The sequence below is a fragment of the Bidens hawaiensis genome, unplaced genomic scaffold, assembly GCF_021521415.1.
Source record: "Bidens hawaiensis isolate Kalapana, Puna unplaced genomic scaffold, B.hawaiensis_p1.1 tig00045601_1, whole genome shotgun sequence".
Taxonomy (NCBI): domain Eukaryota; kingdom Viridiplantae; phylum Streptophyta; class Magnoliopsida; order Asterales; family Asteraceae; genus Bidens; species Bidens hawaiensis.
In genome coordinates, this window is record NW_027498134.1 from 34,348 (window position 1) to 45,599 (window position 11,252).

Here is an 11,252-nt window from a genome sequence, read left to right on the forward strand (position 1 = left end):
GACCAATCTGCTTTGCCATCGCATCTGAAGATTTATCTCTTAACTCGAATGTCTATGAGTGTCTTTTTGATTTTTTGTCACTAACTTTAGCAAAGCATCCAATTTCGAGTGCACCGACTCGTCTGAATTACCCGAGGACCCCTTTTGTTGGTCCTGATTCTGATTACCCGATGAACTGTTACCCCGAAAACAATCTCTGTTATAGACCCGACTGTTGTTCTGACTGATTATACGAACCCTACTGCTAACCGCCCTGGCGGTAATTACTCTGTTGTCGATTCTGGCTAGACCCCTGAAAGTTTGGGTTTTAACTGACTAGCAGCATTCCGATATCTGAAGTTCGGGTGGTTTCTCAGGCCCGGGTGATAAGTGTTTGAGTTAAACCCTTGGCCTTTGGAATCACCGTAAGCATAATTCACCTCTTCCTCTTCGGGATACTCATCTTCATCAACCCGAGGAAATTTTCTGTTTTGTGCCCCAACTCACCACAGTCTTCGCACACCGGGAACTAGGGGTGTTCAAAAAATTCCGGATCCGAAACCGAACCCGAAATATCCGAAAATCCATATCCGAAGATAATCCGAATTTTCGGATTCGGATGTCGATTCGAAAAAAATCGGATTATCTGATATCCGAAAATTAAAAAATAAAAATAATTAATAAATATTATAAGTGATAACTTAATTGTCGGGTTTCCTTTTTCATTATAAATTTTCCATTTTCCACTCTGATGCCTCCCATTGCCATCGCCGTAGCTCTCCATCGCTACATAAGGTGATTTGGTTTCCAATTATTCATATCACTTTTTCATAAAAAAAATAGGTTTTAGTATAAAAAGTAAAGTGTGTGACGACAGCTCTGTTAATAGTTAATTACCTTTTAGTTTTAAGGATTGATAACTAATTAGATATTGGTTGTTTTTTGTAGAGTTTACTGTTCCAATGAAAGTTCCTTCAATACGCTTGTTGAAAAAAAAGATCCATTTTGTGGGAGCATTTATTTATGAATTTCTTGAATGTGTTTTTGACCTCTATGTTGGAAACTTGGAAAATTAAATACAGCTTTAGTTTTAATATATGCATACCCGAATTCTTATCATTTTTTTTAATCCGGATTATCCATGTCAATAACCGAATCCGTATCCGAAATTTCGGATATCCAATTTTTGGATATCCGAAATTTAGGATACGGATTTGGTTATCAATATTCACTATCCGAACTTTTCGGATATCTGATTTTTGGATATTCGAAAATCGGATAATCCGGTCTTGAACACCCCTACCGGGAACTTCACCCCAACTTTACCAACCTCTTTCTTTTTATCTTTCTTCAACATAGCCAATTCTGTTTCCAATACTGCCACTCTATCAGACTTGCTTGAGGCTGATTTTACTGATCTGGTGACCCCCTGTTTTGTTCTTCTTTCTGCAGCTACTTCTGACTTAGAATCTTAGCACATAAACTCAAGAAAATCCTAGTAATCCTCTTCAGGTTAGTTCAACAATTTCCCATTACACGAAGCTTTCAAATGCTTTCTATCCTCATATGTCAACCCGTCAACAAAACTCTTAACCAGTTCCCACAACTCAATCTGATGGTGCGGGCATTTCCTAATCATCTCCTTAAACCGAGTAAATGCCTCATGAAATAACTCACCCGGTAACTGTGTCAAAACTCAATTCGGGCTTCGCTTGTTTTCGACTGCGAGCACTCGTTAAGGAAAACCTGCTGCATCTCACCCTAGTTCTCAATACTATGCATTGGTAACGAGTTGAACCAGTGTTTTGCTTTGTCTTTTAGTGAAAACTGGAACAACCGTAACCAAATTTCGTCCTGATCAAACGTAGCGTCACCGATAGACCTGCAGATTGTTGCAAAATCTGATAAGTGTGAGTACGGGTCTTCAGACGCCATCCCATCAAAATGAGGAACTATGCTAATATAGGATGGCCTGGACTTAAACGACTATTGTCCCGGTACATAAACTTGTGGGACAATTGGTGATGCACCATCTGATATAGCCAGCCTGAACCGACTATTTACTCCCTGAACCGGGGCCACATAATTCCTTTGTCTGCCCCCTTGATTCACAAAACTGCCCCTGTTAATCTGAATCACCGGTCTTCTTTATTCCCGAAACCTTCCAATATCATCTCTGTCCCTATTCCTGTTTCTCCACCTCTCACCCTTCACCCTAACCGGTTCTTCTACCTCCTCATTCTAAACAACCACCTCTGCGTTTCTCAGTTCAAACCCATCATTCTGTCTAACCCTCCAGTCATCCTCATTACCACCATTACGCCCCTGATCTGTTTCGTTCCAATCCCCTTCTTCTTCACCTTCGGTATGAATACTGACATAATCTTCGTTTCGGTAAATTGGCTATCTGTGGCTAGGGGTATTATGTGGGGCTGATGGCCCAGGTTTGTCAAGGTTTTGGTTTCTGGATTGTCTGGCTGAATTATGTGGTTGTTGGTTGGTATTAATAGGTGGTAGTTGGTCATTATTGGGTGGATTTTGGTTGTTGGGTGGATTTTGATTCGGTTGAAAGGCATTGTTATTGGGTGGTGGGTTTTGGTTTTGGTTCTGATTCTGGTTCTGGTTTTGATTCTGATTCTGACCTTCCATACCTGACTCTCTGATCTGAGATTGGTTCTGCCGGGCTACACGTTTGATTTCTGGCTCGTAAATCAACAGTGAGTTTCTTTCTGAATTAGGAGTGTGCATAAACCTGTTCCCGCACAAATGACACACCCCGCGTAAAATGGGAAAATAAACTAAAACTAAAACTAAAAATGAAAATAATAACTAAATTAAACTAAACTAAACTAAGAAATCAATTAACACGAAAACATTAAGCGCACTATTTCCCCGGAAATGGCGCATTTTGATAACCGTCGTTTGAGTCATGCAAAAACCTAATTAACCTAAGTAGATAGGGTAAGTCAGGTATCGTATCCACCAGGAGTATGTGGTCAGTGTAACGTGCAACTAGTTTCTAAAATTATGAAGTAACTGTCAAGTGCTGATCACACTAGCAAAAGATTTGGTTTTAATATTGATCAAGCAAGTAAACAAATTTCAAGCAATTATCAGAGACAAATCACACCAAGGGTTCAAGCAAGTAAATAAACAGCAATCTCATGTTCACTTAACATATTAACCATCAATGATCAAATCAGATTGATTAACTAGGCAAACCTTAGGCATCAACAATCGCTAACACACGGCACTGGTTATCAAACAGTCCCTGTCAGTGTGACCCAACAAAAGGTAATTCTATGCTTTATCATATTCAAGCTAGTCAAAACAACCCTATAAGCAATTATCATAGCAACTGGCAAACTAATCATTCTAATCGAAATAAACCTAAACTGACCGAGTGCACAGTAATACCAAACATCAATACTCATAGATTAATCAAAGATAATTACAAATCATTCGTTCTTAACACATGAGAAAAGCTGAAAAATACAATACTCTACATCCTGGGTATGATTTGAGGATATTAGCCTCTCATGGTGATCATATGATCTTCAATTCTTGATTCGGGATGATGAAACATGGATTTTGTAGTGATTAGAGGTGTTATGGAGCTCCCAAAATGGCCAAAGTTCGTCCCAAAAACGGTTGGAGTGAATTGATTTACGATTTAGGGTTTTTCCTTTTATATAGCAGTTGGGCCCATGCTTTAAAACTGAATTTCGCGACCCAGCGTAAGCTACTCTGACCCCTGGCATAGCTTACTCTGGGTGAAAATCCCTTACTCTGAAATCTGACTGCCTTACTCTGACCTAATATGACATCAAAGTAGGCTACTCTGATCCCAGAGTAGCTTACTCTAGGAGCTGAATTTCAACCAATTTGTTTCTCTTTGTTTCCAACACTTGTGTAACGCTCCGATCTTCCTATCTTTAACTCTCACCAACCTATAAATCAAAAGCATACTTGAAGTATCGAAATTCTAAATAAAAACCAAGTGAAATTACTAAAATAAAACCTAAAAGTACATGACTTACAACCGACTATAAAATAAATGCAACGCACTATAGTTTCCTACAAATCCTTTGAAAAGAGATTTGTTTACGTAAAGCATATTCCCAAATTTGTTGTAACAGAGTATATATATGCATTCAATAATATGTCGTTTTATCGTCTTACACTACCTTTTTTAGGCATGGCAATTGAAATCCCCATAAATCGTACTCTCCGTAGAAGTAGCATTTTTTCTTGCTTCTATAAGAAAAGTAAAAAAATTAATGAAATCCTTCATTATAATAGTCACTAAAGGTGAAAAAAAAACCAGCTAAGCCCACCAACCCGGTATATAACCAGACCCACGTCACCAAAAAACCAGTTTGGCCCTGACCCAACCTGCCTGTTCGTGGTCTTATTCTGTACAACCCGCTTTTGGACCCGACTAGATTTCTAAAATTGCCAACAAACCGTTTTTTGTCCCAAACTGGTTATATAAACCCTATCCAAACTAATTCGGATACGGCTTAACAAATATGGTTATATAAACCCTCCAAATATGGTTCGGACCAAACTTTGACCAACCCTGATCGGTTTGACGGTTTGGATTTATAAACCGATCTGTACATACTAAAAATTAGAGGTGCATAAACTAGTTTCAAACCCTAAACCGGTTCGAGTTGAAACCATTTTGGTTTGATCAACATAAGTCAAGGCCGTTTTTTGACCAGTTCAGGTTAAAACCGGCTTTTTGAGTAATTTACGATCGGTTAGTTAACGGGTTTTTCCCCACCTCTACTAAAATATTAAAAAAGAAAAAGAGAAGTTACAGGCCCAATGCATACGGACTTGAGAGCCCAGTGAAATATGGGAAAACCAACGTCATAATATCATATTATTATTATTATATCGTATAATTTGCCATTTAACAGCAGAATAATCAATCAATCGAGCCCTAGGGTTTATATAACTTGAAATCGAAACACCATCGTTTTGGCTGATGGGAAACCGTAAGGAGCGTAGACGATCTGCGAAGGCTGCTGGTGCCAATCGAAGAGTCAAACTCGATCTTCTACCGGAACCCTCTGGTATACTCTTTCTGCCTCTTCGTTTACTGTTTTTATCGATAATTGATCGTGATCGTAGCTAGTAATTGCAGACTGTAACCTACCTATATGATAATTGATTTATAAAACTAGGTCACTGTTTATTCAATAATAAGAAAACTTTAGTTGCAGCAGGTGGATGAAGGATTCGCATCGGATCCGAACCACGTAAAATTCTCGTGTTTTGTTTAATGCTTGCTTTTGTTTGTGCGTGTTATGCAGTCAATATCGGTGCTATAGCGGTCATCTGACCTCTAGCATAATATCGGCCAAAATATTGCTACTGATAATATCAGCTTCCAATATCAGTTTTTTTAAGTTTTAATTGACAATTTTTAGTGCTTTATGTCTTAAAACAATTCCTACTTGCCACAATTGTTAGTGTTTTGTAAGTTGCAAAAGGTTCATTTGTTAATGCCTTAATGGTAGGAGACTATACTGAATTGCTAGTATTAAATTGCTATATATGTATAAATTCTGCATGAAATTAAAATATCGATATCCCACTGCGAAAACCGATATCTCAAATACCGATATCTGATATTTTTCCACATTATCTGCATAGTCTTCGTCTGTGTGTTTGTGTTTTCGCAGGACCGATGTAGCGTTGTATGTTAAAATTGTGATCATGTTGCTTCTTTTAACTTTCAGCTTGCCTTTTAATATGACCTATGAATAAAGTTCATCATGATCTTTTTGTACTTAGAAAGAAGTAAATAGAAATGATCGGAGCCCTAATTACCTAATTAATCGAATCTATTTCATTGAAAAGTTGTCAAATTTAAAAACTTGGGTTATCGGATTTTAATAATCTCATCTTTCACCTATTGGCCAGGATTCATCCCATTTCTGGATAAGTTGACAGGCAGTCTCAACTTTAATACTAACTGAAAAGTAACCTCGCTAGCTTTTTGATGACGTTGAAAATATGTATGGGATTGTCGGAGGAAAATACATTCAAAGTTGGGACTGGCTGTAAGCATTTCCTGAGTTGGGATTAATTCCAGTCAATAGATGAAAGTTGGGAGTATTAAAATCCAATAACCCTTAAAGATTTTCTCAAGCCAATTCTTAGGGTTGGTGAATTAGGGCTTCCATTTATTTCTCAAAATTAAATCAATGGCCATATGGTGAATTTAATACAGAATTCAGTTGTCTCATTCATTGATATCACGCAAGCAAACGTCGTTTCTTATTTTATATCATCGCCTATCATGTTCAAAGTATTGTAGTTATTTTTGGTATTTAGTAACTTGCATGCTATTTATTATGTCTGCAAGTTATTTTTGGGAATTAAAATCTTTTCAGTGGTGTTGGAAGCTGAGTGATTTTATGTGACATGTTGGATTTTAAAGGGAAATGATCGGGAACTCCATTTTATAAAAAAAATGTTATATATATATTTTTTTCAATCTATTCGTTAGGCTGATTCCTAGGTTGGTGAATTAGGGCTTCCAGTTATTTCTCAAAATTAAATCAATGGCCTTATGATGATTTTAATATAGAATTAGTTCTCACATTCATTTATATCACCCAAGCAAACATCATTTTATATTTTGACCCATCATGTACACCTGAATACTTTTGTTATTTGTTGGCTTCATGCTATTTACTATATTTGTGACTTACCTTTTGGAATTAAAATATTTTTTGTGTTACTAGAATCCAAGTTATTTTATAGTGCATGCTATTGATGATCTGATTTGTTATCGTTACTGAAACATTTATAGGAGATTTTGGTGATCCGTCTAACCAAGAAGTTGGAGTTGGAGGCAATGGGAAAAATCAAGCTGGGTCACCCTGTTCACCATCATCTTCAGGTGGGTTCCGTCAAATTTCTACATGGACTGATCTTTGTAGAGTCGACATCATTGTATTGGTTGACCTTTACTTTATACATCATGTTTTCTCTTCCACAATAATCCTTTCAGACTGTTACGTGGCTGTGGTATTGGGAACTCAGTTGGTCTTCCTAGCCCGTTCTGCCACATTGTTTCTTTGATTGAAATTCCTGACATGTTATGTTCTACGCAGAGTTTCAACATTTCAACAAGATTATTGGTTCGTATGTCTCTGCCCTTTTGCTATATTCTAAGTTACTAATTTATTTCCAATGTTGCAGGTGACCGTGACATGATATGCAAAGTCCCTCATCATGATTTATCTAACTTTTTTTACAATTCTTTATTATTAGTTTAGGTCAATTACTAATATGAGAAAAGTTTATGTTAGTTGCAACCAGGGTTATGCTTGTTCTATGTTATGACGATTAACATGTTTATATCTTGTTTTCAGATCAAAGGCCAGAAAATCCTCTGTTGTTGCTTGGACAATATAGTGATGAAGAAGTGGAGGAAGAATTGAGTAAAGAAGTAAACCATGAAGTTAGAGAAAGCACTCCAAATGTGCTGGATGAGCAGGTATGCTAGATTACAAGATCTTGAATAATTTAATGTTACAAAAGGTGTATCAATAATGTTTTTTGCTGGCAGGTAAAGTCAAATATTCATGATAAAACAGAAGCAGATATAGATGAAAACCATTTTGCTGAGAAAGTTGATCAAGAGAACAAGGAACCCGAGCCAAAGTTGGAGAAAATTAGTGTTATAGAAGATGATAAACCTGAACCACTACACAATGATGTAGATACACTGGATCGGGCCTCTGTTTTATTGACATCTGATATGCAGGCAACAGGGGATGTGGATTCGGGCTGGAAAATGGTGTTGCATGAGGAAAGTAATTCATATTATTATTGGAACATTGTGACTGGTGAAACTTCTTGGGAAACTCCAGTTGCTTTGACCCAGGGAAATGAGTCAGCATATGATCCTAAATCTGTGACAGAAATTGAAGAAACACATGCAGCTTCTGTTGATACGCAAGCTAATAATGAATCTACAAATGGTGTGGTTCTTGAGGCCAAAGTGCATAATGAAAACTACACTAATATCATGGTAAATTGTAAAGATGAGGGCCTTGTGACACAATCTTGTGTTGCTTTGAGTAATGCTGAAGCCCATAATAATGATTCTGTAATTCAAGATATCGGTGGTCATGGTGACGTATCTTCTGATTCTTTTCGTCTTCTGCAACTTTGTGAAAGTCTATCAGAAAGATTAAAATCTTTGGAAGGGTATAAACTTATTCTTTGTTACTGTTGCACACTTCTCTTGCCTTTTTTGCTTATTATTGCAACATAACATGTGCATACTATTGATATTATTTTGTATATCTTTAATGATATAATTTTAGGTCTGAAGGGTTCAGTGACAAGATACAAAAGCTGATGTTTGAACTTGACATAAGGCTTACAGACATTAAGTCACTAGTACCATATGGATCATCATTGCTTCCTTTTTGGTTGCATTCTGAAAATCAGCTGAAGATTCTGGAATCCTCTGTCAACAATGAAGTTCTAAAATATTCACAACTCACAAATACTGGTGAAATTAACGAAACTAAAGACAGATTTCAAGAAAACAGTGGTGAACATGAAAATGCAATTCCGACAGATATTAACCCGAATGTGGCCCACTCGGTGCAAGATGATGACATGGATGTCGAGATGGAAGTTGAAGATACCGCTACTGCAAGTCATTCTAAAGATGAAGTGGGCGGCACGAACATGCCCCATCTTGATTCTCGGGAACCTGAGCAAGAGTCTGGCGTTCCACCTCCTCCAAATGATGACTGGATTCCGCCGCCACCACCACCGGATGAAGAACCGCTACCGCCTCCACCGCCAGACGAGCTGCCTGAAATTCCGTTTCCACCACAACCTTCAGATATACAGACAACGCAACCTTACTCTTATGGAGAACAATATAGTTATACATACCCGGGGTCTGGCTATGATTACTATGGACAAACAAACACTGAAATCCCAAGTAACGGTTATTATGTAGACGCTAACAGGTCTCATATAGCCGCTCCCCTCCCAACCGTTTATTATGCACCAGTAGTAAACCCAGAGCCCGTGACATATTACACTTTACCAGATGGGGCCATACCAACTGCACCAGTCATTAGTTCAGGTTTGCAGAATTCGGTTTATGAAAATCTCGTCTCTGATCAAACCAAATCGTCTACAGTGGTTCCTTCTGTTTCAGCTTCTTCTCCTTTACCCGAAAGTTCTAGTGTAAAACATGATGTTTCTGTTTTGTTGGCTCCGTCTGTTGCTCCAACAGAAACGGCTACTAAGGCTCAACCGAAAGGTATAATCTGGAACATTATCATTTATTTTAATATTTATGTTTTACGGTATCCAAATAATAATTTTCCTTTGTTGTTTTAGTTACGCGTATAAAAAAAAGAACTGTTGCAACGGTTCCAACTTTGAGGGCGAATAAGAAAGTTTCTGGCCTGGTGGATAAGGTAAAGTTTCACATTGTTAAGCATTTCAAATTTAATAATTAACATTCTAAGATGTATCATATTAGATATTGATGGTTGTACTTTCAGTGGATGGCTGTTAAAGAGGAATTTCATGAAGATGAAGAAGATGAACCTGAAAACGCATTAGAGGTTTTAGAAAAGAAACGACAACGAGAAATTGAGGTTTGATATTCAATTTTTTTTTTGTTTTTTTTTATGAAAAATTGGATGGCTGCTTATGGCGGACCCCATTTTTATGATGCAGCTATGGCATGCTCAGCAGATTGCATCAGGAGAAGCCAAAGACAATGCCAACTTTCAGCCACTTGGTGGTGATTGGTAAGATGTTTGAATCATCTTCATTTTAGTTGTGTTTTATATATTTTTTTTATAACTTTCATAGTTTCATGTTTTGTTTTTTTTTACAAAGGCGGGAGAGAGTTAGGCGAAAGAGAGCTAAAAAATCAACACAAGCTGAAGAAAATATAGCAAACGCCAGTGACGAATCAAAACAACAGCCGGATCTTGCTGAACTTTCCAAACAACTCCCAACAGGATGGCAGGTAGTTTTTTTTAATCATTCTATATTGTAATGGTTTAACATTAATGTCTCGATTTGGTTTCTCCTAACAAGCTGTTATGAACTTACTTTATGCAGGCATATTGGGATGAATCATCAAAGCAGGTTTATTATGGTAACTCGAAGACATCAGAGACAACATGGACTAAACCGACCAAGTAAAGAATGTCAAACAGCACTTTGACAGCTAACACTAGCACTTGTTTGCGTCGATATGTCAAACAGCATCTTCTCGATTTGGATACTGTTGAGTGTTGATGAAGCTAAATGCAAGAGTGGGACTGAGTCGGTTTGTTTTTAGTCTAAAGACAAATGAATGTTTCTCGAGTTTATGTACACTGTTTGGACAAGATGGTCAGTTTAAAAGGCTGTTACAAATATTTTTTATAGTATTCGATTAATATCAGTTTAAGCTGCTCATTTTTGAGGTTTGAAGTCACCTTCACTAGCGCGCTTTCTGTTAAAAATGTATCCAAATCAATTAATCAAAGAAAATGTATACAAATAAAATGTTTTTATATTTAAAATGGTTAATTACACGAATTTGGTTCTTAACTTTTATTTATCACTTTGCAATCTTATCTGAATCATTAAGAGACAACCTGGGCATTAAGAGGTAGTTTTCTAATAAAATCATTAAGAGACTAACAAACGACCCTTAGAATCATTAAGAGACTAACAACCAACCCTTAGTCTTAATGATTTAAATGTAATGGTTCCTGTCGATGTATATGTTTCATGTTTGCCAAGTTTTTCTCTTAGACGTAATGATAAAAATTAAAAATCAAAATTGAAAAATAGAACATATAACAAAGACTGTATACAAAGGAAAATGCTCTTTTAATACTAAAAGCTAAAATATAGTATATACGGTTTTCCTTCACCGCTCCTCACGAAGTTTCTAGTCATCTTCAACAAACAACTTTCGGCCACTTTTTTTTTCAATAGAGTATACCATTTTGAGCGTGGGATTGAGTTTGAAAAATTCTTGTTTGCTTATTGGTGTTTTTAAAAAGCCAATAAATTAAAATGTGTTTGACAATCACAAAAACCTTTCTTATTTTAGATTTTTGAAATGGTTGAAAAGCAGTTTTTCAAAAGCACCAAATCCTGACTTTTCAAAATGGCTTTTTGAAAACGCAAATAAACCAATAAGCATTTTTTAAACTCAATGCCAAACATGCTCTTAATTTCGACTTACCTCTATATTAATT

The 11,252-nt window shown here is 36.8% G+C and overlaps 2 protein-coding genes across 2 annotated transcripts; both read left to right on the top strand.

Annotated features, from left to right (window-relative positions):
* The first annotated feature begins 7,493 nt into the window (after nt 1-7,493).
* LOC143595873 (uncharacterized) lies at nt 7,494-8,687 on the top strand. The gene is made up of 4 exons (XM_077074790.1): nt 7,494-7,501; nt 7,546-8,217; nt 8,337-8,622; nt 8,679-8,687. Exons 1-4 carry the CDS (start codon nt 7,494-7,496, stop codon nt 8,685-8,687), a joined length of 975 nt encoding a protein of 324 aa, XP_076930905.1.
* A 19-nt stretch (nt 8,688-8,706) lies between these two features.
* Nucleotides 8,707-10,251, top strand: LOC143595870 (uncharacterized). Its single transcript, XM_077074788.1, has 6 exons — nt 8,707-9,298; nt 9,379-9,458; nt 9,546-9,641; nt 9,724-9,797; nt 9,889-10,021; nt 10,117-10,251. The coding sequence occupies exons 1-6, from the start codon at nt 8,710-8,712 to the stop codon at nt 10,198-10,200; spliced, it is 1,056 nt and encodes a 351-aa protein (XP_076930903.1). The 5' UTR covers nt 8,707-8,709; the 3' UTR covers nt 10,201-10,251.
* Nucleotides 10,252-11,252: the final 1,001 nt, after the last annotated feature.